General features: G+C 44.6%; 1 protein-coding gene across 2 annotated transcripts in view; it reads left to right on the forward strand.

Moving 5' to 3' along the window:
- The window catches only part of Nedd9 (neural precursor cell expressed, developmentally down-regulated 9), a 180,463-nt gene that overhangs the window by 116,390 nt on the left and 36,554 nt on the right, over window positions 1-27,519 (forward strand). The window contains exon 1 of one of the 2 annotated variants that reach the window (XM_028867761.2): window positions 13,043-13,203. The exons of the other annotated variant lie outside the window; for it this stretch is intronic. Coding sequence (XP_028723594.1) covers window positions 13,192-13,203 — 12 coding nt within the window. The 5' untranslated portion in view covers window positions 13,043-13,191. Of the gene's footprint in view, window positions 1-13,042; window positions 13,204-27,519 lie in introns of those variants that run through there. 2 annotated transcript variants of the gene reach the window in all.

A 27,519-nucleotide genomic window follows, 5' to 3' on the forward strand; every position in this document is an offset into this window, starting at 1 on the left:
ATGAAGTTACGTTGGCTGCAACTGTAATAGGTATTTAAGTAAGGGCCGTGTCTGGCTATTATTCATCTCTGTGGCTCCCACAGTGCCTAGTGTTATGTCGAGAAATTAGTATTGGTGGAGGGGAGGATGAAATCTCTGCAGCTATTAGCAAGGACAAAATAATCAGCAAGGAAATGTGATACTGACGTCTAAATGGATTTGCAGGTGCACAAACCCCTGCTCCTAAGGACCTAACAGGAAGGATGTCTTACTTTTCCTTTCACTGTTAAAGCTGTGTCCCAGTCAACCAATGAATCGGTGTCACCATGGTCTCAAGTGCTGTCACCCAGCAACTTCCTAATACCTGACTCCCCTTTCTGTGTCTGCCAACTTAATAGCGACTTCTTTATCTCCCATTGCACAGATGTTATGATGTGTCTGGTACCTCAAGGCCAAGCCAGGAGTCTGGTGCAACACACTGAGTGCTTTTGAACTTAAGACTTCTTTGTAGAGGACACATGGAGTGCACAATGTATGGGAGATGCCCTTGCTCTCTGGTAGAGGGTTAACTAAGACACTTAAGTGCCATAGAAAGAAGCCAGATTCAAATTAGGTTAGAGGAAAATATTTTCATTACCTGTCTTGGGTTTCTATTGCTGTGATAAAACATCATGACCAAAAGAAACTTGGGAGGAAAGTATTTATTTCAGCTTACAGTTCCACATCACAGTCTACCATGGAAGGGAGTCACAGCAAGAACTCAAGTCAGGAACCTGGGGGCAGGAACCAAAGCAGAAGTCATGGAAGAATGTTGCTTTCCGACTTGCTCCTCCTGGCTTGCTCCTCCTGGCTTGCTCCTCCTGGCTTGCTGGGCCTGCTTTCTAACCCTCAGGACATCCTGCCCAAAGGTAGCACCCCCTCCCATGAGCTGGCCCCTCCCACATCAATCATTAATCAAGAAAATGCCTCACAGATGTGCCCACAGGTGAATCTTACAGAGGCATTTCCTCAATTAAGATTCCCTTGTCCCAGATATATATCTAGATTTGTATCACATTGACAAAAACCAACCAGCAGGTCAGCGTATGAGTTCAATTGTCTTAGCACAGACTTCAGGCATGGCTGATTCAGGAGATGCAGACAAGGTCAGGACTCCCTCCATTCTTCTGCTCTTAATGTCTCTGATTCATTTTGCTTGTAAACTCCTCCTTTATCCTGATAGACACGTATTACAAAGAGGAAAGGTTATTTATTGCTAAGCATAATTTATAGTATATGATCCAAAGATAGAGAGGCCTTCCTTTCATAGTGCATATACACAATCTCAAAGACTTCAGACTGGTTTCCTCTGAGTCATGGGCCAAGTTCTTGGATAAGTCACTGTGGACATCAGGGTAAAGCCTCTGGCTGGCCAGGCCTGTGTGGTGGTTAGGGACGTGTATCAGTGGATGGATGAGAGCGGGTTATTCATGCTGTTACTGTCGGGGGTGTAGAACTGACATGACTTGGACACTGATTGCACATGGAAAGCACAATCCGGGGAAGGATTTGGCTCTAGGTGATGGAGACAATGGTGGTGTGACGTTCTATGGTGGCGCTTAAAGACTAGCTTCAAGTCGACAACATTCCTTTGAGAGAGCTTCATATTTGTGTGACTGTGAGAAGCAGAACCGCTGCTGCTGCTGCTGCTGCTGGCAGAGGTGGCGGCGGTGGTGATGGCGGTGGTGGTGGTGATGGCGGCGGCGGCGGCGGTGATGGCGGTGGTGGTGGTGGTAGTGATGGTGGTGGTGGCGGTGGCAGCGGTGGTGGCGGTGATGGTGGCCATGGCGTCGGCAGTGGTGTGTCGGTCAGCTTCCCACGGTAACAAAACACCTAAGATAAATTAACTGAAAAAGCAAATGTTTACTAGGGCTCAGAGCTTTAACATTTTTTCCCATCTGCAGTCAGCCTCATCGCTTTAGAGCCTGTGATGAGACAGCATATTACGGAGGGAGCATGTGGCCTAGGAAACTGCTCGCCTCAGGGCTGGGTACCAAACAGAGAAAGAAGAGACTGGTGTCCCACAATCCCTTTCCAGTGGTTCAACTCCTTCCTGCTGTGCTCCGCTTCCTAAAGATCCCTCTGCCTCCCAACAGAGAGAGCAGTGGTTGGCAACCTTCCTAACGCTGCGGCCCTTTAATACAGTTCCTTGTGCTGTGCTGACCCCCACGACCACAACATCATTTCCTTACTACTTCTTAACTGCAATTTTGCTACTGTTATGAATCATAACGCAAACAGCTGACATGTGACCCAGGGGTCACAATCCACAGGTTGAGAATCACTGCGACAGACCCACACTCTTGGACATAAGGCATAAACACAAAGGGACCGTTGGGAAATAGTTGTCTAAAGGAAAACTGTGTGGAGGAGGAGGAGATGGAGAGAGACAGAGACAGACAGACGGACACAGACAGGGGAGTATGATGATTGAGTTTTAAAGGATTGGCCCACATTTCAAAATATGGTAGTCTAAAGACTCAAGAGAGACCTGTCAAGTGGATGAGGCAGTAGAGCCTGAAGTCAATGTAGACAGAATTTTATCTTCTTTGAAAGACCTCAATCTGTTTTCTGTTAAGACCTTCAACTGCTTGGATGAGGCCCACCTAGTGATGAAGGGTCATCTGCTTTAGTCCTTGTCTACTGATGTTAACGATAATCTCATCTACAAAATTATCTTCATATTAGCATCTAGTATGCTAACTTGTTTTTAAATATCTGGAGACCATGGCCTAGCCAGGTTGACACACAGAACTAATGCCAACACGTGAATATGGAGCTCTTATGAGATGTCACTGGAATATCTGGGCATAGTAGGAAATGAGTTTGTGACTCAGAACCTACATCATGACAGGTGATCATTGTTGGTGTAGAAGCAAGAGTCTAAGTCACGGGAAAGGATGCGCTAGAGAAGCAGGGAGAAGCAGAGAATGTGAAAGGGCTGAGAACAGAGCTTTGGGGAATGTCTGCCTGAAAAGAAAACACGAAAGGATTGGGCAGAGGTGGGAGAGAATGGGAGAGCCTGATGTCTATTTGGAAACTAGAAGATGCATTTAGCTCAAGCCAGAGGAGGTGGGTGGGGATCTGATCCAGGGGGAGGTAAATGTTTTAGCCAATGGAGAAAGCCTCCAGCTTCAGCAGTAGAGAAGTTGGTAGTTCTCAATAGAGCATGGCCCCTCAAACGTGCTATGCAGGATTCACATTGGGCCACATGCTAGACAGACCCACAGTAGGCAGGGCAGAGATGAAGAATGTGCTCATTCTTAATTCTCTGAAACTCTGACGGCAATGCGACAAAGGCCGTTTTATATTGGCTGAAATAATTCATCGTCACTGTTATGGTCAGAAGCTTATGTTTCATGAACTGTTTTCATCTGCTTGTTCTAGTAATGTAAACACTAGCACTGCACTGAATGTTGTTGCTTAGGACAAGTGTTGATGGGGGGCGGGGGCAGAGGTGTAGGGATAGAGTTAGAAGGCTAGCATGTGAGACCCTTCACTCTCTGGCTACAGAGATTTTCGGCACTGGGGAAGGGTTGGTTACAATAGGGAGATTCTGAAGACTTGAGGATGTATTCAGAATTTCAGAAATATAATATACAGAATTCTAGGACTTTTTACATAGCTCACTTGAACACATACTCCCCATGGGATTGACCCAAGGTAGTGTCTTCTTCATTTCTTCCACAAATCCTCTGAAAGGTGACTGAATCTGCTTATAGGATCAGCCTCTGACCCCAAGGGAGCCTTTGTAATCTGGGAAAACAAGGAGCTGTGAATCCATGTACATGGAGAGAAGACCTGGATTTATTCAGAGCATGAAAGGATGGGAAATCTGAGGTCAGATAGGATGGTTGGGAAGCTGGGTCCCTCAGTGGACTTGAGAGGAGAGAATTAAAGAGCTGTCTGGAAGAGGGACTTTTATTCTGACAACAGGAGGTATATAGGTGATGACTTTTGAGTCATCCCTCCATATGTTGGATTCCACATTCTCCATTCAGTCAACTGTGGATTGAAAATGCTTGGAAAAAAATTGCATGTCTGTTAAATGTGCACAGATGTTTTTACTTGTTACTATTCCCTATATCACCTATTTACATAGCATTTACATTACATTGAGTATAATTCGGGAGCTGTCTAGAGAAGATTTAAAGCATACAGGAAGATGTGCATGGGTTCTTTGGAAATGCTAGAGCATTTTTATACAAGAGATTTGAGCATTCACAGATTCTGGTACCCATATGAGGTCTAACCAATCCCCTCACAGATATCAAAGGAGGGACAACTATGTAGGGTGACTTGGGGATGGCAAATTGAGAGTTGTAGATTCTGCCACCAAGGGTCAAGGGAGGCCCAGGTCTTGCTTCTCGTCACTACTTTCTGCCTTTCCTAAGGCCAGAAGCTCAAGGTTAGAACATGAGTCACTGAACCGCCAGGCAGCAAAGTTCGAGGAAACCCTTTGTAACGCCCACTCGTCTTCATCTTCAAGGATGAAACCACAGAGGGCCAAGACTGCAGCAATGAGGGGATCTCATACTCTGTAAACCTCAGCTTTCACAGAGTGCACATGAGTAAGACTGAGCAGCTTGTGCCTCCCTTCACGGACTGAGCACGGTCCTCCCTTCAGCTTTTCCTATAAAGAAGGGAGCTGCCCCTATTTCTCAGCTTCTGTGGGCAGAAAGGAATGTGCCATCCGTACTCCACCAGGCAAGTTGAGGGTGGACACTGGTGCCTTGGCCACTACCTAAGCCTTGGGCCCATGCTGGATAGGCATTTAAAATAAAAGGTTGCTGAAAGCTAGAACACTCTTTGTTTTTTAAAAATGAATCAAAATCTTCTAAAGCTAGGCTGGAACTGGGCACAGTGTGCTGTGTCTCCACCCCACATTCTTCTCCTTCTGCCCCCTCCACAAGGCCCTGCATGGCTGGGATTCCTTCTCCTGGCTCATCAGCACCAGCTGGCAAGAAATTGGGCTGGACAAACAGGCCTGAGGCCCTTGGGTCTGTGGATGTTTGCTGCTGATATGGGGACATGGGGCAGGCTTTCTCAGAGGATTGAAACAGCTGGGCTTCTTTAGGACTGCTGGGGGTGGGGGGGCGGGTGAGGATGCATCTCCAACCCATAAAGAAATAGCTGACGCCAACAAAGTGGTTATTTGGGATTTCCAACCCCCTCCCTTCCCTGGACTGGCCCACCACTACGGGCTCTGGAGTTACTCTAGATGCTGGATGCTGAAAGCGACTGTCAACAGCCACTGTGCCCCAGAAATGGCAAAGGTCTTGAGTCTGCTGAAAACAGAATACCCAGCTCCACCCAGGAGGCAGGACCAGAGTCCATAGTTCCTTCAGCTTACTCCACCAACACAGGCCCTTACTTCACCAACACAGGAGGGTTCCTGGGGGCTCTCTGGCCAGCCAGCCTAGTTTAAAACAGCAAGACCCATGTCCTGTCAAGAGAATCTGTCTCAAATATGAATGTGGCAGGGGGCCTGAAAGAGAACACAGCAGTTAAGAGTCATGTTGCTTTTTAAGAGAATTCCCAGCACCACTTTGGGTGGCTCACAACTGCCTATAACTCTAGCTTCCAGTTGTAGGGGGTTGAGAAGGATCCAGTGACCTCCTCTGTCCTCTGTGAGCACCCACACATGTAGCATATACATACATACAGACAGACAGACATTACATACATGTTCTCTGACCTCTGCATACATCCACACATGCAGGAACATACACAACCAAAGCACATATACCCACACACATGCACGAATAAACAAATTCAATTAAAAATAGTAAGAGGGTTTAAAGTCAGTACTTTGCAAGAGTGACACTGTATGATGATTAGCAAGAGACAGAAACAATTGCCTTTGTCTTTATCATTTAAAAGATGTTCTGTAGCACTGCTGTTACGCTGGGCCGTGCCTGTAAAAGAAAACTGTGCTCTATCCAGTCATGAGCTTCCTGATTATTTGGTATTGGCAGATCACCTTGACCTTTGTAAACATCTACAATCTAAAGTTTCTACTTACCGGCAGAAGGGGTTCCCATGGAAGTTTCATATCACAAGTTGGACAAAGTAAAGCATGCAAGAACAGAACACCTTGAAGCAAGAGAAAACAGGCATGCACCCTGGCCAGGAAGCCTGCACATTTTTGCCTTTAAGCCCCTTCTGTTCTGCTGAACACTATGCCTTGGTTCGACTAGGTTCATATAAGCTATAGAAATGTGAACCTTTGCATATTTATAGAATCCAATAAATGTAAATCTTTATTGTATGCTTTTATATTTTTCTTACAACTTCATCCCTTAGTTAATTCTCTCACTGTTTCAAAGACAGGAAACAGTAAGTGCTGAGCGGAGCCCCCGACGCTTGTCATATTTCACTAGAGTTGAGTGAATTTACTTAGTGTATAATTTAAGCTGTCAACCTTCCTCAGTTCTTTAGGAAGAGAAAGGGTGGTAATTTAGTATTCCCGAGTTAACGGCATTAAACAGCAAAGCTTCACAGTTGCACAGGGTTTCCATGTAAGTCCAGGTATGGCCCAAGACCCCTCCACTTAGGATGGTGTGCCCAGGTTTAGGGATGATTGGCTGGGACTAAGACTCAAGCCGACCACTGCATTCTCAAGACTGAAGCTAGAAGCAGGAGAGGTGGTAGATTTTTTAGAAGACTGTACAGTGTCATGTGGTAAAATGTTGGCTGAATGTAAGACCCCATGAAGTCATTCCAGTGTGGGACCTGCCATGTCACACAATAAGAGGGGTCATTTCCAATTCATGTAATTCAGAGCCCCACCTGGCCTCTGGTGGCTTGTCATTGAGTGAAGGAGAAACCAAGTCTAAAGTAACCCAGGGATCATGAACCAACAAGAAGCCTTTTTAATATAAGCTACCTTCAGCTTCAGAGACACGTTTAAAGAAATATCTCCTTACCAACTCCCTCAGGAAATGTAATTTATACCCAGTTCACTGTTGCTAGTAGAGAGTGTGTGTTTTGTGTGTGTGTGTGTGTGGAGGGGGTTGAGTAGCCCACGGCTGCAATACATTAAAGGGGTTGGCAGGAGTCGGAGGGGGCTGTTGAATCCAACTTGTAGAGAGAAGAAGGTCAAACAGTCATGATTGTTTCTTAAGGGAAGTAGGATTTGCGAAGTCATGACCTTGGCCTTAGATGATAGGAGGCACAGCGATGGATGGGAGAGTGTAGGCAACAGTGAGTTCTCTAGGGAAGGTTTCCTGACAGGATGGGCTGCAAGCTGGGGCAAGATGAGATTTAGGTCAGCCGAGGATGAAAAGGACAATGAATTGTGAAAGGAATCTCGTGTGTGTGTGCGTGTGTGTGTGTGTGTGTGTGTGTGTGTGTGTGTGTGTGTGTGTGTCTGTGTGTGTGTGTGTCTGTGTGTGTCTGTGTGGTCAGCCGAGGATGAAAAGGACATTGAATTATGAAAGGAATCTCGTGTGTGTGTGTGTGTGTGTGTGTGTGTGTGTGTGTGTGTGTGTGTCTGTGTGTCTGTGTGTGTGTGTGTGTCTGTGTCTGTGTGTCAGTGTGTGAATGAATTATGAAAGGAGTCTCGTGTGTGTGTGTGTGTGTGTGTGTGTGTGTGTGTGTGTGTGTCTGTGTCTGTGTCTGTGTCTGTGTAAGAGTACCACCATCTGCTCCTCAGATATGCCCAGGCCTCCACTAAGCTGTAGATGGACCTTAAGGAAACAGTGTCGACAGGGCTCAGATAATGGTGCTGAGAGGAAGCGTGGTGGGCAGTGGGGCCCTATGGTTGAGGCCACACTGACTCAGGAAGGAGAGCGCCTGGGTTTCTACTTCAAGTGTGTCACTCGTCAGCCCTGTAACTTTGTGTGAACTGTAAAACTTTGCAAAGTTTCCATGTTGTAGTGTATGAACTAAGAACAATCCACCTCCTAGATTTGGTACACAAGACAAGTGAGATAATGTCTGTAAACATCTACCTCAGAGCCCAGCACCTGAGGGATCTCAGGTCAAAGGTCATTGAGCTGAAAGAAAAAAACGCTCAATGGCTTGGGCAGGTTTTATAGACTTGACGTAGAATGGGAAAGTGGCATGGGCAATATTTGGGGGGGGGATGATTTAATATGTACAGAGAAAAATACCTGATATCAAATTATAAACGGTAACTAGGCAGAGTCCTAGTTTGCCTTAGTTTAGGGCTTAGCCTGCTTCCTCTGGCCTGTGCTCCATTCAGCTTCTGTTGTTTCCTGTGTAGAAGGATCTGAACTCAAAGCCAGAAAGATCTTGTACTATTTTAGAACATAAGTAGCATATTTTCTGTGGAGAGTCAGATAGCACTATTTTATTTGTCTATTTTATCTTTGTGGGTTTTGATGGGGGGTGGGATTCATGTCACCCATCCATGCAGACTGAAGTCACCAAGTGCTCCTCTGTACTGGGATTACAGACACATGCTAGCATTTTATTTATTATTTTATAAAATATTTTATTGCTATTTTACTTGACTATTTTATTATTACAATAAATATGTTCTTTGGCTCAGTGGTATTCACCAACTCAGGAGCAACCGCGGATCCCTACCTTTGTAGCTCAGCAGACAGTATGTAAATGAGCAGGGATGGCTGTGTGCCAATAAAACTTTACATATAGACACAGAAATTTGAATTACACGTAATTTTCACATCTCTCAAAATGTTATTCTTTAGCCTCCTCCCAAGCCACTTAGAAGTTGTAAATGCTATTCTTAGCTCACCCAGAACTGACAGCACCCTGGCGTTGGTTCTGAAAAGGTACATCCTGTGTCTATTCTGATAAGTGTAAATTGGAGGATATTCTCAGATAGAAGTGTTTTTTTCCTATTCCCTTCCCAGGCACTATGCTGAACTTGGAAGTAAACATGTGTTCTCTGAATTCCTTCCTTATTCATATGGCAAGGACTTGAACACCTACAAGGTATAAAGAGACAGAAAGATCAACCAGCTATCACCCTCTTCTTCCAGAACCCACCCCAAAGCTGGAGAAACAGACGTCAGCACACCATCACCATGCAAACATGGAGAAGCACTTTAAGAGATCTGTGTTCCAAGTACAATGGGGGTACAGTCAGGGGAAGGAGGGACTTGTTCTGAAAGAGCGAGGTGGGCAGGGTGGGGGCTGTGGACAAGCACACACAAAGGCATTAGTGTGCTGAGCCAGGCCTCACAGCAGACAACTAGCTAGAGCATTCTCTGCAGAGGGACTGGCCCGCCAAGCCAGGGAGGCACAAGCCTGGCCTGTGGAGGAGAAAGCTGAAGGGGGAAGGGATGAAGCTCTCATTATAGTCCACACCAAAGTGTCCCGATTCCATTTCCTAAGGCATGAACATATCACTAAGAGACTGTCAAACACAAGCTTCATGTCATCTGCTCTGTCCTCTGGGAATTAAATAGGTAGTATGCTGAAGCTAGAGATGCAGAGAATCTTCAAGGAAGAAAACTAACAAGAAAATCAGTAGAGTGGAGACTCAGGGGCTGAAGGTACGGATGACTGCAGGGGACCCAACCTCTCTGGGTGTCCACTTTGTTCTCTCCGTGAGGCTTTGACTGACTGATTTCCCAGGCTCTGGTTCTGAGACTTCGCCCTTCACTCTTACAGAACAGGCACAGGGTCCTGCCTGAGCTATGGGAAGTCCCATCTGTGCCCCTGCCAGTGTCCAATGGCTACTAATAAAATCTCTCAGATGGCATCAGGTGCCATTTCCCTGACTCCTGAATGCACCAGGGTCTAAGGAGGCATCATTTTAGCTAAAGAGGCAGCCACTAAAAAGAATGCTGGTGAGTGCTGAGCCCCAGGGTCCTGGGCCATTCTGAAAAGGTACTAACCCGCAGGTTTCCTGCATAATTCAGTTATATCTTCCAGTCTCAACATTTTTTTCACATCCGGTATCTCAGGCAATAGATTCGGAAAGGGATGTGTCTTTATTCACTGAGAGAACTTGGGTTTCCCCAAAGGGTTCAAAGGGAACATAACCAATAAAGCCAATGACCTGTATTACTTCAGCTGCACTGAGATCACAGCTTGATATTTTAACAGCAAAAACGGGGAAATAGATAGTTTCTGCTCTGAACACGCCAGTGTTTTCTTGTCACACTCGGAAGAATAGGAGCTAGGGCTCCTTTCCACACAACTCTCTTCCTGTGTCCTTCCTCTGTCCTGTGTACTCTGCCCTAGCCACTGATTGCAGCCCCTGACACATGGAGCTCACTGATTGCGGCCCCTGACACATGGAGCTCAGGCCTCCTGCCATCCTGTCCATGTGTCACTGCTGTCTGGAATGTTCTCTCCTCAGCTCTGGGAGTGGTTGCATCCCACATGCTATTCAGATTTTGTTTAAATATCACCTCCTTCAGGAGCTTCCCTGGCGGCTCTATTGCAAGTAAGACACCCACTCACCCTCCACACAAACGCTGGTCTGTTTTACTCTAGAAATTTCCACTCTTTAATATTCTTTTCATAGCACTTGTGACTGCAATTCACATTATATAGTCCCTCAATTATTTTCCTCCATGAGGAATAGGGACTTTGTCTATGCTACTGTTGTCTTCTTCCTCATAGAAAGGTACTTAGCCCATGATGGACACTCAAGTGAGACTTGTTAAATAGAAAACTGCTGCCTATGAAAAGATAAGACACAAAGGGATGGGAGGCTGGAGAGATGGCTCAGTGGTTAAGAGCACTGGCTACTCCTCCAGAGGACCTGAGTTCAATTCCTAACAACTACATGGCAGCTCACAAACATCTTTAATGCCAGTCCTAGGGGATCCAATGCCCGGTCTGGCTCCCATGGGCACCAGGCATGCCCATGGTGCACAGAAATACATACAGACAAAATACTCATAGACATAAAATAAAATATAAAAATAAGACCCAAGTGGAGGGATTTCTCCACCTGTATGTGAGTGCCTACAACACTCACTTAACATTAGTGGTAGCTGCCTTTAATATAACTAAATATTTAATTCACAACAGTAATGATATAATATAAATAAGAGCTAAATAATATATAATAAAACTTACATTGATATTAAAATAACAATACTAGGAACCAGCAACCATACCTAGTATCATTAATTCCTATAGGCATTATTTCACTTAATGCTCACTGTAACCCCAGCAGGTATGTTTAATTACGTTCCCTGTTTTATTCTTAAGGAGACTAAAATTGCAAAGTTAAGAAATTTGTAGAGATTCCTAAACAAGAGGATCACCTGATAGGAATCAAGCCCTCTAGCTGGAGCAGGCAGTTTCACAGACACCTAGCCCAGGCTTCAGCAAACTGTTTCGCAATGTTCTGATGGGGTGGATTAGCCTTGCTCACATTCATTAACAGACAGTTCAGCCTGGCTGCTGAAGAAGCCAAAGAAATGCCATCTCCATCTCCTGGGGCCCAGGGCACCTCTTCCAGACAGAAAGACCTTTGACAGCTTGTCCTCCCATGAATATGTAGCCGCAAGACACGCTTCCTGCAGACATATCTCACTACTGTGTCTGCAGGGCTGCCAGGATGATCCTTCTACCACACTGTGTTTCGTGCTTAATCTGTGTCCAAAAGCCCTTGCAAATCACACAGGTTCAATTCTGCTCTGAGACCAAGGAGCAAAAGCCATGACCTGGAAGAGGCCTGAACAGGGGTATCAACTTCACCAAGGCTGCTGGGGCATTCTGATGAGGGAATCAGAGCCACAGCCAATTGTCAACTCAACTGTAAATGTAAACCCTACACCCAGAAACCACTTTTGTGGGGCATCTGCTCTCCTGTGCTTTTTGCTTCAATCGTTTTTATGTGGGTTTTTTTCCCCCCCAAAAAAAAGTTTTAATCCATTGGGAATTTAGAGAGAGAGGCAGGAGGCAAAACTGAGTCTGGTCCAGCTTAGTCAGGAAAAAAGTAAGAGCTGGTTTTTCCACCCGAGTCCAGCAGTCTGGCTGGAATGCATCCCAGCTAGGGGATAGTCATTGAATGCTCCAAGTCCTGAGGCTCAAGGAAAAGGAACTTCTGTCTTCTCCTGAGAGATTCTCTTTCTCTATAGAAATCTCAAAATGGAACCGCTATGCAAATCATGTTCCTTGCGTTACCAGAGAGAATCTGTTCTTTTTTTAACCAGGGTTATCAAACAGTGGGAACTCTTCTTCCTGGGTAATAAGTGTGAGTGGGTTAATGGGTCATTTTGGGGAGAGAGGTCAGAAGGAAAAAGCCTCAGTGTTCAAAGCCTGATCTGGCAATGCTAGTGAAGAGCAAAGTGCTGGGCGGACAGGGATGATGTATAGGGTGTGTTCTATAGGACCTGCATGGGTTCCCATCTAACCTTTATCCTCATCAAAGACTGCCAAGGTCTCTTAATGTGTCTGACACTTCTCTCTCTCTCTGAGGTCCTAGTGAGATGGTCCCGGGAAAACCTGGTGCTTGTGAGTTCCTTTTCACTGAGGGAGAAATGGATTCCAGCTCCTATCAGGCTGACTTTGCACAGTACTTTGAACACTGCAAAGAAAAACGAAGAAGAAGAAAAAAAAAAGCAAACAGCTACAGAAAAGGGAAAGAGAATGGGACACAGAGAGAGTTATCAGCAGGGGTGGTTAGTAAAAAAAAAAAGGGGGGGGAGGGGGCTGGAGACAGAAAACCTTTTGTTTCCCCAGCTCGTTTCATGTAGAGATTGTGAGGTGAATGGCTTTGAAACGAAATGGGTTTATGAACTAGTTGCTAGGTCACAGGAAGCAAGATCGTCAGACTGCTTTGTGAATTCGGATTCTTTACAATTTTAGGTTGATCTCAAAAGGAATGTATCTCCTTTGTCTGGTTCCTATTTCTTTCCTCTTTAAATTTTTATTCCTTTCGCGGGGTGGCTTGGGCCGCCTCCCCACTTTCTTTTGATAATGTGAAAAGCAATGATCGTATTACACGCTCTTTGTGAGTGTCTCTGAAGTTAGAAGTGGGCGGAGTGGAGGCAGCACCTTCCCCCCTCACCAGCCAATGGCGGCGAAGTATGCAAATGCGGGCCGCGATCTCCGGGTCTCAGTCTCCGGCGTGAGCTCAGACTCCGCAGTGCGCGGGAGGCGGGCGAAGGTTCTCATTTCCATCCAGCCCTGTGCTCAATGGAGGGGCGGACACGGCAGTGCTGCACTGTGTGACTAGCATAGGACCAGGGCTCACCGACCACCGCCGAGATGAAGTATAAGGTAAGAGAGTGCCTTTTACACAAGTCTCCCGAGAGGGTTTCCCTCCGTGACAACTGTGCAGGGATCCCTTGTGTATCTGGTCTCGTTTCCAGGGTGCCCTGGGGGTTTACCCACAAGCAGGCTTGCGCTTTCAGATCTACTGGTTCGCAGTACGTGGCTCTGAAAGTTGCCCCGGAGTGACGGAAAGCAGTGGAGAAAAGTTAACATAGGGGCGGCAGCAGCCAGGGGAGATCAGAGGGGTTTAACTCCTATCACAGCAGGCAAGTCGCAGGTCTCTGCCTGTCCAGAGCCGGCATGGGGAACCTTAATAAGAGGAGTCAGAACTACTGAGTCTCTAACGGGCTCTAAAAGCACTTCATCAGAGTTTGCCTTAAAGACTTGATCTGGGAAGCTGTCTACTCTAGGTACTTAGGGTAGAAACAAATTAAGAACCCAGATACTGTCATAGGGCCGACATGGAGAATTCCCGCATCCTTAAATAGTTTGGGCTTATGAGTAAATGGGTATTAGTCATTTCTAGGTAACACTTTATTGGGGTTTGAATGGGTCTGAAAGTATGAAGGCTCCAGCTGGCTTATTTTCCCTGACGCCTACAGAATGTCGTGCTCATATTTTGGCAGCATTATTTTCCGTTGCATTTTGCACCACGGTTTCTGGGGTTACTCCTGGCAAAATGATTATGACTTGCTCAGCACATCCCGTCGAAGGAGGCAGTTTCCAAGGGACTTGGCCCAGGGGCAGATCGCAATGACTTAGCCATGCTTATTAATTTTTTTTTAATGGTGAATAGATACTAGTCCTCGACTTTCAAAGGACAGTGCTATTACAAAAAAAAAATCATTTTGATAAAGTGGCTTAGCAGATCCTGTTAACCGACTTAGTAGGGCTTTGCTTCCCTCTGAGGTGCATAGCTTCTGACCCTTCCTTTTTGATAGAAGGCTATAAACACTCGCTGTAGCTAACAACCACAGGCTAACATCAATCTTTTGTTCAGTGTCTGTAAATCTTGTTCAATAGCTGTGAACTAAGAAGCTGAGTCTTTATTGTAAAGCATGGGTGATAGCTCTTGGGAATGCTCCAGCAGTCTGAAGACCCAGGTATCCATTATCACCCTGCTATCAGCTTCCCATTTTTGTGCATCGGTGGGGAGGAGCAGAAGAAAGGTTGGATCCTGTATTCATGGGAGATGCAGCTTTCTACCTGGCAGGAACAGAATCTCTCTGGAAGTATTTCTCCCCATTGCTAAGTCTCCTTGTTCACAGAACTGATGGGGCTACTGGTATTTAGCCTGGAATGTTTTTTTTTTTTTTTTTTTTCTTTCTCCCTTTCTCCCTGTGGTTGAATCAAGACTGTATTGTAGAGAAAAGGGAAAGGATTTTCTCTGTCTATTACTGGAGACATTTATTAACATTAAATGGCTGACCTGAGCTTTGAGTGCCCCAGTTTATTTAGAAAGTGATGAAGTTTAAAGTCACTTTGATTCGGTGACCTCATCATGTTTAGCTTTGCTCTTTATGGAAAGAAATATCCTGGGGACTGGGGATGCTGCAGGTGAGAAGCTGCAGCTGGGGAAAGCCTCCCACTTAGAGGGGTCTACCCAGAGTTGAACACATTGCCAAGCAATAGAAATATATGGTAGTGGTTGTTATTACTGATTACTATTACTATCATCATCATCATCATCATCATCATCATCATCATAGGAAACTTCACCAACAAAAATGCTGAGATCCCCAAGTAAACAAATGACACATAGGTGCCCTATGTTGACCATGGCAGAAGTGAAGCCACTTTCCTTCGGTTATAGAGTCCATCAGTTAATGAAAGATAACTTTCTTTCAGGAGAGAATTAGTCATTTTAGGTAGGAGATGCTAAGTAGGGGCATGATGAGTAGAGAGTTACAGGATTGTCATATTGACTCGCCCCATAGCTCTAAGGCACACGTGTTTTCAGATGTAGTAATTGTGGCCCACAGAGAGAGACTAAGTGACTTTTCCAGTACCACCAGCTGATGAGCATGGGATTAGAAAGGATCTCAATTTAATACGCATGATTCAACCACTACCAAGAGGAAGAAAAAAACCCACTAAAACAGAAATCATCTGTAACTCCCTAAAACATCCCTCTGTCCAGTATGTTCTGGTCCCAGAAAGTTCAGAACTATTTCATCCCAAGTGTTCCCTCGGGATAGTCTTCTTTTCATTTTTTCCAATGGTAACTCTACTAAGTGAAATACAAAGTTGGCATTTATTTGTTTAATTTCAGCTACTTAAGTAGTAAAACCAGATAATTATTAGATTGTAAAACCCAGGAGTCTGGAATTATCTCTTAAACACTATGTTGCGCCATAAACTATAAATTTAGCATGGGCTTAAAAATGGATCATTGTGAGATTTATGTCAAGTTCAAAAGGTTTCTTTTTCTTTCCAAAGGTTTCTTTTTCCTTCCTTCCCCCTCCCCCATTGTTAACTGGAAGATCTTGTTTTGCTACTTCAGAGTTCATGGAGCAATCAACTTCCACCCATTTTGTCCTTAAAATACACAGCTCCAGGCCTTAGCAATTATTTACAATTATGAGGGCTACGGAATGCAAGCTATTGCTCTAGGGAACTCTTTCTGCTTAGTACACATCTAGTATGTTTTTATTTTACTTATATTTTTATTTTTCATGAGAAGCCTGTCATAGGTGTTTAATATTCCATTTATCTTAGAAGAGTCTGACTGGGTGACAGTTAACTGTGAGGGCTTTTTGTTAAGTTCCTACATAAAGAAGCCAGGCATGGCAGAGTACGTCTTTAATCCCTGGACTTCAGGAGGCAGAGGCAGGTAGATCCCTATGAGTTCCAGGCTAGCCAGGGCTACACAGTGAGACATTGTCAACAAAAGGCTCTCTGTAAAATCCCTGTAATGTATGCGGTATGTTCCTCATGCATCTGTGGCCTTGGCTTGCTTGTCCAACTGAGGGTCTGAAGGTGGCTTGTAGGAGACACCCTTTGTCCTGAAGCGGAGGGAAGAGTTCCAGTTCCTTGTTTTAACAGAAGCCCTGAGGGCCCTGCCCATGGAGTATGGGCCACTTTATGCCCAGGCCTGGCAGATATTCAGCAAGTATAGCCTGTGAGTGAGTTCTTGTGGCTAAGGAGCTTTTGTGGCTTTGCCGAATCTCAGAACTCTTGTGTGTCTACTGTAGTCAAAATCACATCTATTTTCTAGTCATTATAGAGAAAAAGTCACTCTTCAATGTTTTCATTTTAAAAACACAAAATATAGTAAAGTATGACAATACAGTTAAAAAAAACCTACAGTCTGGAATTCAGATTGTTGTAGTCCAGTTGAATGGGGGCGAAGTAGTTCAAGAAAAAAAGAAACATATAACAAAAAGCTTCTGGGGAGGAACTTTGGAAATAATTTTTTTCCAAAGCTGTTTTAAGGAAGACGTTATAGCAGGCCTTTGATTTAGCTGCTATTTATGGCTATTTATAACATACACAAATATCAATTCTCTCTTTGCTTTGATATTTCAGCTGTAAAATCTTTCTTGATAAATTGTTGTATTCAATTCAAATTTAGGACCCCTTCCATACCCACCTGCTTTTAAAATGCTGTATGTTGCCTGTGGATTTAAAAGCATCAGAGGGTGTTTGGAAAAACATAGCTTCATTATTTATGGTCTTATATTTATTTAGCAAACCCATTTCAGAGCTAAAGGACTTGCCTACACAGAGATGAGGCTTTGTCAAAATGCAGGTGTCCTGATAATAGCAAGTTGAGGACGTTGTACAACACACTCCGAATCCCTCTGTCATCCTCTTCTTATTGGACCACAGGTCATTCTTGTGCTCAGAACTTTGCAAGTGCCTTTCCGTGTTCTCTGCCCCCAGTCTCCGACAAAAGAAAACAAAGCTAGACAAAATCCTGCCTCAACACCTTTCAAAGCCTTGGCAGATTCCGCCTCCCCTTTGTGCCTTTGTGACAGCATCACATCTTACCTTTTCAAATGGGCACTCCTTGTGTGTCCCTAATACCAGACACTTGTGAGGCTCGCTCCCACCCAGCCACCCACATGGATATGACGCACTAGTACACACTCTCTGCCCCTCACCTTCACTGCCCCTTGAACTCCCTGTGGGGGTTCTTACTCCTTTCATGGGCATGTGACACCAAGCCTATGGGACTTGAGTAGCCAATCACTTCCCACTAGTTAAGTCTCCTCATCTATCTGCTCCATAAAGCAATCGAAGCCTAAACCTTTGTCTCCTCTAATCTCTGAAACAGACCTTACATTTTCACCTCTGCCCTGTGCTGTTAGCACTGCCTTACTTATTAACCCCTGTCAATCAAACCACTATCTAAATGATACCTGCAATGGACTACAGTTTTAAGGAAGCCACATTGAATACAAGAGGCCTATCCTGTACTGATATGTAGGGGCAGACTGACAGACAAACCCTTGTTGAAAGTATAATGTAGGCTCTGTCAGTCTTGAACAGGCAGGGACTTGGCTTTATATACTCTTGTAATAGGAACAAGATGGCGTGTGGAGAAAGACATTTCCAGTTCTTGTGACTGAAGGCCCTATGATCTTGGGCAAATTAAACTCCCAGAGCTTCAGGTTTAGCTGTAAATTTGAGACAGTATTAACGGCATTATTCTACTATTCTAAAATCTAAGCCAATGTATAAATTCTTATCCTGGATTTTGGCACAGAGTAAGTAACAGTGAATGCTAGCTGGCCCCAGCTCTCCTTGAAGAGTATGTACTTGGTAGATATTGAAAGGTTGGGGTGGGGTTTGTGGCAAGATTATGTCCAAATCCCAATTATGCAGTTAAAATGGTTGAGTATTACTGAGTATTCCCCAGCAAGAGTGTGCATGGTCTGAATGCAGATCCCAGGTACAGGGTCGCAGCAGCATGCCTATAGCACACAGCCCCCACATGCCAATGTCCCCTAGGCTTGGTTTCTTCGTTGTTATTGACAAACCTTGGGATTCCTGGAATTACAGGACCTTCCTCCTAGTGGGTACTCAGCAAATACTGTACTCAATGCCGAGTTACAGAAAACACCTATGCCAACAGCCTTTCCAAGGGCTCCAATGTCCTATGACATAGAAAGAGTACATGTGTTTCAGATTCCACTTTTGCTTCTTTCTCACAGTATGTTTTTCAGCAACTACTTTAGACCTTTGTCTTATTAAATAGCTGCAAGAATATAGTATACAAAAGTCATTGGTTCTTAGAACATAGTAGGCATTTGATAATAATAGGTATTTATGTCACTTTTGACATATGATTTTATAAAGATAAAGAGATAGATAGATGACACACAAATCCATAAATAGTGATGGAAGATGATAGTGACTTTGTCATGGCTAAGGTGCAATCAGAGAGAGCACCCTGACCATGGAGAGACACGTATACCTAAACAGATGCAGATACATGGAGATACTAACATTATGTAGTACAAGGTTTAAGAAGAAACCTTCTCTATAGTTGTTTCCTCTTGGGACAGGAGATGGCTCTGTAGATAAAAACACTCACTGTACATCATGAGGAACCGAGTTCAAGTCCCCAGAACTATGTAAAAAGCCCTGTGGCTGCTCACACCTATAACCCCAGTGCTCTGGGGAGGCGGGTAATGGCTACAGAAGGATTGCTTCAGCTTGCTGCCAAGTAGCCTCGCTTTTAAAATGGTGAGATCCAAGTTCAATGAGAGACCCTTCCTCAGGGAATGAGACAGAGAATGACAGAACAGGACAGCCAATGTCTTCTTTCAGCCATAGTACATGCATTTACACCACGCATGCACACACATTTACCACATCTATACCACACCAGGGGTAGGAGAGACTATTTACCCTTAACAAAAGGCTGTGAGGGAAAGAGAAAGTCATTTATTTAAATAGATGCAATCCATGGAAAGTGAGTTGGGGGTTATGTGGGAAATTCATGATCAACTCTTTCTTATCCTGCTGCAGACCCAGTGACGTCAATGTACAATAAGAGGTATCTGTTTTTAGATCATTTTAGGGTTAGAAAGCAATGGACAAATTGATTTGGAATGCTAGTCCCCAGGCTGTGGTACTATCCTCAGAAACGTATAGACTTAATTACCAGGCTTCTCTGCCAAGACAAATGCAGGAGGGCCCTTGGGAACAAATACAATATTTCCAACGTAAAATGCCAGAGCTGCTGGTTTCCTAGGCAATGACTGATTGCAAAGAACATGGGCATGGAAAGAAGACAAAACTCCCCAAAGCCCTGTTTAGACTTCGTCAACAACACCCCCTCCGTCTTATTTACTTTGAACATTCCAGTCATCTCCCTGCGGTAGTTCTTACTGGCTAATGAGGACTCTGCATGCCAGGGGAGCTGCCGTCTGCTGCCAGGGCCCTTCCTGAAGGCTCTTCACTGTAAGATAAGTGGTCTTGTTGGAGACCTTTTTCACCCCTAACTGGGAAGGCTGAATCTTTTAGAGGGTGCTTTTAATAGGTAGTGTGATCTCGGTAACTTGAGGGAGGCATATCATCTAGGGACAATGGGATTAGTACTCCAGAGAGTACAGTTACTGATGGTGTGTGACAGCAGCTTGTCGTGACCGAGGTAGAGTTCTGGGACAGCCGACTATGGAGATACTAAAATTGTCAGTGGAAGGGCTGGGGAGATGGCTCGGTGTGCTTCCTGTGCATGTGGGAAGATATGAGTTTGATCCCTAGCTCCTGTGTGAAAAGCCTATGACCCTTGTGTTGGAGAGGCAGACACAAGGGGATCCGTGCAGCTTTGTTGGCCAGGTAAGCTAGATGAAGAGGTGAGCTCTGGGTTCAGAGAGAGACCCTGTCTCAAAAACCAATGTAGGGAGTGATTGAGGAAGATGCCTGCTGTTGCTCTCTGTTCACACATGCACTGGCACACACATGTGCATACACACATGAACAACTACATACATACACACCAAATTGCTACTGGAATGCTTTCCTCTTTTGCCTGGGCTTTATGTATCTGCTAAATTCTATAAATGCTCTATAAATTCTATAAAGTCTAGGGCCAGTAAGTTGGAAGGTGTCATGTTTCTTGGTAGATCTTGGTGTTTCAAATTTGAATTCCTTCTGATATTTCTAATACGTCCTAGTAAAGATAAAAGATGTTACTACACACACACACACACACACACACACACACACACACACACACACACACAAAGTTCCTGTGTGAAATTCTGATGTTTGTGCTTACCAGAATTAAGGATGGAACAACCAATGGATGTGTAAAAGTACAAGCCCTGCCAACCACAAAAATGCTTGTTGGCTCCTTTTGAAATCGAATCAATTTTAATTCTTTATTTATTCTTATGGGGACGCAGATGAGGGACGAGGTTCATCTGTGAGGCTCAGTGGAAAGTTGTAGTAATCAAAACACATGGAACGCTCAGTTTGGAAGCATGTCTCCTCCCCTTTTGTTGAGGTGCTGTGAGTTCCAACAGTGTGACATGTCCTGCATACTTGTCCTCATTGCTTTTTGCTAGGCAGAAGTCCTCTGGTGACTCTGGTATTTTAACAGTAAACTCATCGGTAGTAGTTGTTGGTTTATTGTGCCTAATTGAACTTAGCGCCCCACAGGCAATGCAGCTGAAACTCATTCAGACTTCTTTGTCCCTCATGGCTCTGCTCCTTACTGATAAAGATGGATCTAGGCTTCTCTACCCTCCAAGGACCACCACCTCCTAGAATTAGCAGTAATATGCAAAGCCTTCACCCTGGAGAGGGCAGACACACAGATTTGTGCACACTCAGCCTTCTTAGAGAGCGTTGTCTTTAATTTTGGTCATCTGCCGATTCTGTTTCTGTTCCTGGTCACTTGTAACACAGCTTAAAGCTTGACTGGAAAGTGACCCAGGGACTAACACAGACAGCAGAATCCTTCGGCTCCAGGTTCCTGGGCTAGAACTTCAGTGTTGGGCTATGATTCTCAGTCCCACTCTTCACCAAGCTCCATGTGATGTGAAGATGGGACCCGGGCACAGGAACCACAGAAAGACCAAGAGCCTTTTCTTCCTGGCCCCTTTCACTGTGACATAGCTTCCTAGACAATATCCCGGAGGTCCCATTTCTTTATTAAAGGTCATCATGTCTATCAGAGGACATTCATTTTTTCCCCAATCACAGATTCTGACCAATACCCATTTTTCTCTTGAATTCTTAATTCAACCAAGGTAAAGATCCCTTAGCAAGAAATATATTTTCAAGGCTATCCTTTGTTTTAATGACATACTTGGTGTGTGTGTGTGTGTGTGTGTGTGTGTGTGTGTGTGTGTGTGTGTTGTGTAATTTCCATGGATGTATCCACATTTCACAAACCACAGAATGGGACATATGGTCTAACAATGGGAAGGATATTTGAAACTGAGGACTGCTATGGAAAGTTCAGGAACACATGACCACTCTACAGATGGTCAATATGAGTGGCCCCAGAGATCAATCAACTGTCCAAGACACTATCCCAGTCCCCTTATGGCAGCATTTTGCAGGAACATATGTAAAAACATTTTTAAGGGGATTTGGCTGGATTCTTCATAGAGAGTCATAAGTAACATTTAGTCATAAATAATAAGGTACTCTTTTATATCTTTGTGCAGGAATAGGCATCTTTGGAAATGAAAGCAAGCTCATTTTGAAATGTGGGCTCGTTTGGCACACCTGAGTGGGGGATAGTATTTCAATTGTTCTTGCTTTAAACCTGGTCAGGTAGCTCCTTGCCTTGTAGCCTGCAGCATCCGTAACCATCCTCCCACCCTCCTTATTAAGATCTTAATTACAGATGCAACTTAGTTCATGGCTGAAGGGAAGGAATTTCCTTCTCTGAGCTGTGCCTGCCTTTGGTGTGGCAGGTATAATCATGATGAGATCATTTCTGGTCTGTGTTCTTTTCCTGGAGGAGTTTTTCTTTTGGGGCAAGGACGAATATGGTTAAGACATGATTCCCTGAGCTCAGCACAGAATACGGGTAACTGCTCCCACCTCCTACAGCCTCTTCCTCCTGGAGGAATCAGAGCGTTTGGCGTATGTAATTTCATGAGCTCTCATAACACTTCCAAGAAGAACTTGTTTATTATCCCGACTTTGCAGATGGGAAACCGAGGCAGTTGTCATTGTTTTAAGTACGAGGATGGAGACTAGACTTTATCTTGATGAAGTTTAGCAGCCATTTCTCTAGCCAGTGGAGGGCTGGTCTGTGCACCCAGCGGCACCCCAGGACTAGATTCCAGTAACACAGACATGTATATGTATACACACACACACACACACACACACACACACACACACATACTGTAACATTGAAAAAAATCTGCAGTTATGAATGTCCACTAGAAAAGATCTCTTCTACCCTAAGCTACCATCCTGTCTTTCCTACTTCCTTCTGCTTAAAAAATAATGGCCTCATTGGTTTTATGAGATGGAAGCACAGAATTCCACTCCTGGAAGTGTTGGCCACAATTTACTGATGACGAGGGTTGAGCTTAATGTAACAGATATTAACCCTAAACTAACTTCCTCCTCTAGGATTAGCCCCCATTTGTTCATGAGAATATTAAAAAATACTTAGAAGCATAAGATCTCCCTCCCTCAGGCCACATGTGAAACCTCCCAGCAATCTCTAAGACAGCCACTTCTCCCAAGTCTTTCTGAAGCCCTCCCTGAGTATGCAGAGAATCTTGGAGTATGCGTCTAGACTTCAGCATTACAGAAAGCTGTTTGTTCTCAGTAACATGGCGAACTAAGGTGCCATAGCTTCCAAAACAGCTTCGCGACCACTACCCAGCGGCAACGCTGACGGTGTGTGAGTGTACACACGTCTTAGCCAAGGGTGTGGACCCAAGCTTGAAAACCCTTTGAAGAGCTTGCAGGATAAGTAGATAATAGCAGAGCAGCAAACCCAGATCAAGTGACTCTGGGGAAAGGGTTTCACATTCATGTGGGTATGGGCATGCGTGCGGAGGCTAGAGGATGACATCAGGTATCCAGTTCCTTGATGTATCGACAACCTTGATTTTTTGAGTCAGGGTCTCTCATCACCTAGAGCTCACCAGTTAGGCTGGACTGCCTGGCCAGAAAGCTCCAGGGGCCTGTCTTCACTTCTTCAGTACGAGGATTACAAGTAGGTACCACCCTGTCTGGCATTCCTTCACATGGGCTCTTGGGATTGAATTCAGGTCTTCATGCTTGCAAGGCAAGCGATATACAAACTGAGTTTTCCCCCTACCCCCTTTCAAGTAACTTCTGCAAGAGTCCCAGCAAAGGGCAACATCCCAGTTTCATGAAATGGGTTCTGACAAGGATGTTGGTATATTTGAATTAATGTATTTAAGTATAACCTTGTACTCAGACTTCAGTATAGGAAAATAAAGACGTGAATATAAAAATAAGAGGATCCTTTCATACTTTCAAGCACCTTATAGATGTTACAGCTGTGCATTTTGGTTTTTGAGAAATGATATCATTTTTGGAAATACATTATAATCGAATGGATTGGACGTTCCTACTCCTGTTTAACGTAATTCTTATTTCTCTTCTCCTAGAACCTGAATGTTAGGGGATTTGTCTAGACAGGCAGTCAGATATGATCCAGTGCCAACATTGTAATGCTGGCTGGAATCCAAAGGGTTGTTTTATTGTTAATAAAACCTATCTTTTGGGTGAGTGGGTGTCAAGACTTCATCATTATATGGCGCCTGTAAGATTTATCTAGGGACAGAACCCTAAAAAGAGTTCATGCTTGCCCCATGTTTTTGATCCTTTGCCAATACACTATATTGAAAACCATCAAAACCAGGCAACTTGGGACAAATGCTTAAAAATCCCACGGCTTAACAGCAACATCACTAAATTCCTAGGTGGAGCAGAGTCTCCGGGGGGACATTCTGGTGTGGGGGGTGGGGGGTGGGGAAGAACTTTAGACGGGGAGATAACCAGCTGTGATCTCTGGCTCTGCCGTTAATCTAATCTATGACCTTCTGGGCTGTAAAACAAAGACACCCACTGTAGTCAGTTCTGGTCAAGCTGTGGATGACCAGGTTGAAAATGCAGAGGAACCTACGTGTGCTCATCTTCTTTAAACTCCTTGGTACCACTTCAGTATAGCTCATAGACTCCGGACAAGTGGAAAAATTGAACTCTTAAGGATGACTGATTGGTAAATAGCTATGATATAATATGACAGACACAGAGGTAATTATCATCCTTTTGAAAAAAACTAACTCCTCCTTCTTGCAGTCAAATTCATCTTCCATCATGAATTAAGACATTCTGAAGTCACTCACATACTAGCTTATCTATCCACCTGCCCATCTGCTAAGTTCCCTTATACAGAGCAAAGGTTTCTGCTCAGCTCAAGGCTTGCATGGAAACAGGTCTCAGCCTATGTCCTCCGTTTTTTGTTTGTTTGGTTTTTTCAGTTCTTTAAAATTCTAGCTTTCTTTAGTGTGTGTATGTGTGTAGAGCATGTATGTGGAGGTCAGAGGACAACTTGCAGGAGCTGGCACTCTGCTTCCACTATGGCTTCTAGGGATGGAACTCAAGTTGCCAGTCTTGCTTGGCAAGTGTGTTTACGCCCTAAGCTACCTTGCCATCCCCCATCAATCTCACATCATAAGAGAATTTATGATAGCCATTCAGATACAGAGAAGTGGAGCCAACATTATAAGAAACACTCCAATATCCTAGGTGTGCTGTCCAGATCATGTAGCACAAATCTAGTGAGACTGAAATTTCCTTCTGGGATCCATTTATTGAACTTGGAAGTGTTAGATGTCCTCACCTCCTTCAAGGAGAACCATCACTTTGGCTTATAAATCATCAAAAGAACACTGGTTACAGACCACTCATCAAATAGGAGTAGGGCCAGTGTATAGATTCATATGCCTGGGAGCCTTGTGGGCAGACACACACATAATAGTGCTACACACGGGAATATTAATGTTGTCCCTGCCTTGCCAAAGAACACCTGTTGGAACCTAGTATTTAATATCCTCTATATTAATGCTTCTTTCAGTAAGAAATGCATAAAACAGAATCTGATTATCACAGATCGCAACGCTGGGGGCAAAGTGAATGGTATGAATATTCACAGAGGGTCTAAGTTATTTGCAGAAGCTTTAGAGTTTAATAAAAAGCAGTTGCTGGAAAGTAAAAATCACTGGTGGAAATGTGGTCCACTAGCTAAGAGTAGTCTTCCATGGGGAATGTCAAACAGGCTTCCCTGGTGGTCAGAAACTTGACCAGCATTCCAAGGACCTAGTAGGAGCCTGCTACTGCCTTTCTGTGGACTATTTCCAGTCACCTGTGGAGCTGAGCAGAATGCAATGAACGATTACTCAAAAAACATCCATTTCACAATATACTGTATCTTCTAGCTCCTGTACCCAAAGGTATCCTGTCTGCTACTTGGTAATAGCTAGAAGATTCAAATTTAAAAAATATTAGTATTCCAGATCTTCATGTACAAGATCAGAAGTGTGCACCAAGCTTCCAAGAATCAAACTCTCGATACTTGAAAGTAGCCATGCTTTTGGACTATGGCTGCTTTCGTTAGGGAAAGGCTGAGTACCCTCCCAACACACACACACACACACACACACACACACACACACACACACCACATCAAAGGTGCCGATGAGAGGCAGGAGGGGAAATGTAACCAAAATGGCAGGACTGTTCCCTGACCAGAGTTGATTTTTGTCAGCAGAAACAAAAGCCCAAGAGCCTTTCCCTTCACCAGCGTGCCCCAAGGCTGACCTTGGCCATGTTCATCTCTCAGCAGCTTCCTTTAAGAACTATTTCCTTGATGATGGCCATTTCCTCTAGTGGGTCTGTTTCTCAGGATCTGGTCTGAGTGCCTGTGCGTGCATGCGTGCGTGTGCTGGAGTCCACTAGAGATCTGGGCTAACATTTGGGGGTGGGGAGGTGGGCACAGGAAAGTCTTGTCATCAAAGACCCGGGTCTTTGGCAGCTTCTCCTGCATAAATATAGAATGGAGTAAAAATAATAAAAGGAAGCCAAGCCATTGATGATGCTATCGGTCACAGTGAGTGACACACCAGCCATTGTGTCTCATTTCTCTTCAAAGGACGGCATGAATGGTCATGGAAATTCCACATCACACCTCTCTATATTGGGAGAAGCAAATAATTTCCCTGGCAGTAGAAGTAATAAGCTTTCTTGACATTTTGATAGCGGTGGGGAAAACAGGGAGAGAGCGGGAGTTGTCCTGTGACTGTGGCTCTCCACACAGCCAGGTCTGTTTTGTTTTCTTAATTGCCCACTCTTCAGCCATAGCGAACCCAGAACAGCAGAAGCAAACTTGCTTGTGAAGTATGTGAATGGCACTCTGTCACCTACCAGAGGCAGAAGGGAGGGGAGGCTCTCTAAAGGGACCATTGTATTCTATGTTGCTGGGATGGTCAGTTCCTCTTGGCCTTCCTGTTTGCTCAGTAGTTGCGAACACACCAGACTGGAAGGGGGAGCAGGCTCCCCCATCTGCGTCATTGTCCTGTTTAAATAGGGAGGGGCTGGCACTTTCCTGCTGGCTATCTCCCTTATTCTCAGGCTCTAGGCTCGAGTGACCTGGACACACTGTTTATGCTTCTCCTTAGGTCTTCCTTCTTTACCTCCATCTGAATTTTTTTTTTCTAACTAAGCATCTTGCTAAATTCTCAAGAAAAACAATTCCACTCTCCATGCAGAGAACCAGGGATGCAGAGGTCAGAACCCGGAATGGGTGTGCATTTTGTTTCACACCCTGGGCTCACATTCTGGAAAGGGAAAGGGAGTCAGGCGACATCTCTGAACTTAAGTTCACAGCCTGGAGTGGGGCGATGCAAACCCTGCTATAAAGAAACAGTGAACTGGAGAAATGGCTTAGCAGGTAAAGGTACTTGTCCCCAAGTCTAATGACCTTTGTTTGCTCCCTGAGACCCAAGGGAAGGGAAGGAAAACTATCCTCTGGCTTCCACACCCATGCATACACATGTACTGCACACCACAGTCACAAGGAAACGGTGATAGAAAACTAGATGGGAAGTGGTCAGATGGATTATGGAACAATAGTTATATGGAAGATGGGTGCTAAGCTGGGAAGAGGTTTGATGAAGTAGAACCAGTTGAGAAATGCCACTTCAGGAGAATGAAATAAACAGCCCAAAACAAAAACCACCACCACAACAACAAACAAACAAAAATGGTTATTGCTAACATCCACACCTGGAGGGGAGGCCGCAGTGAAGCAGTATATGGAGTCTGGCAACTGGGTCCAGGTAGTGAAGAATGCGC

Source organism: Peromyscus leucopus, chromosome 5, assembly GCF_004664715.2.
Source record: "Peromyscus leucopus breed LL Stock chromosome 5, UCI_PerLeu_2.1, whole genome shotgun sequence".
NCBI classification, from domain to species: Eukaryota; Metazoa; Chordata; class Mammalia; order Rodentia; family Cricetidae; genus Peromyscus; species Peromyscus leucopus.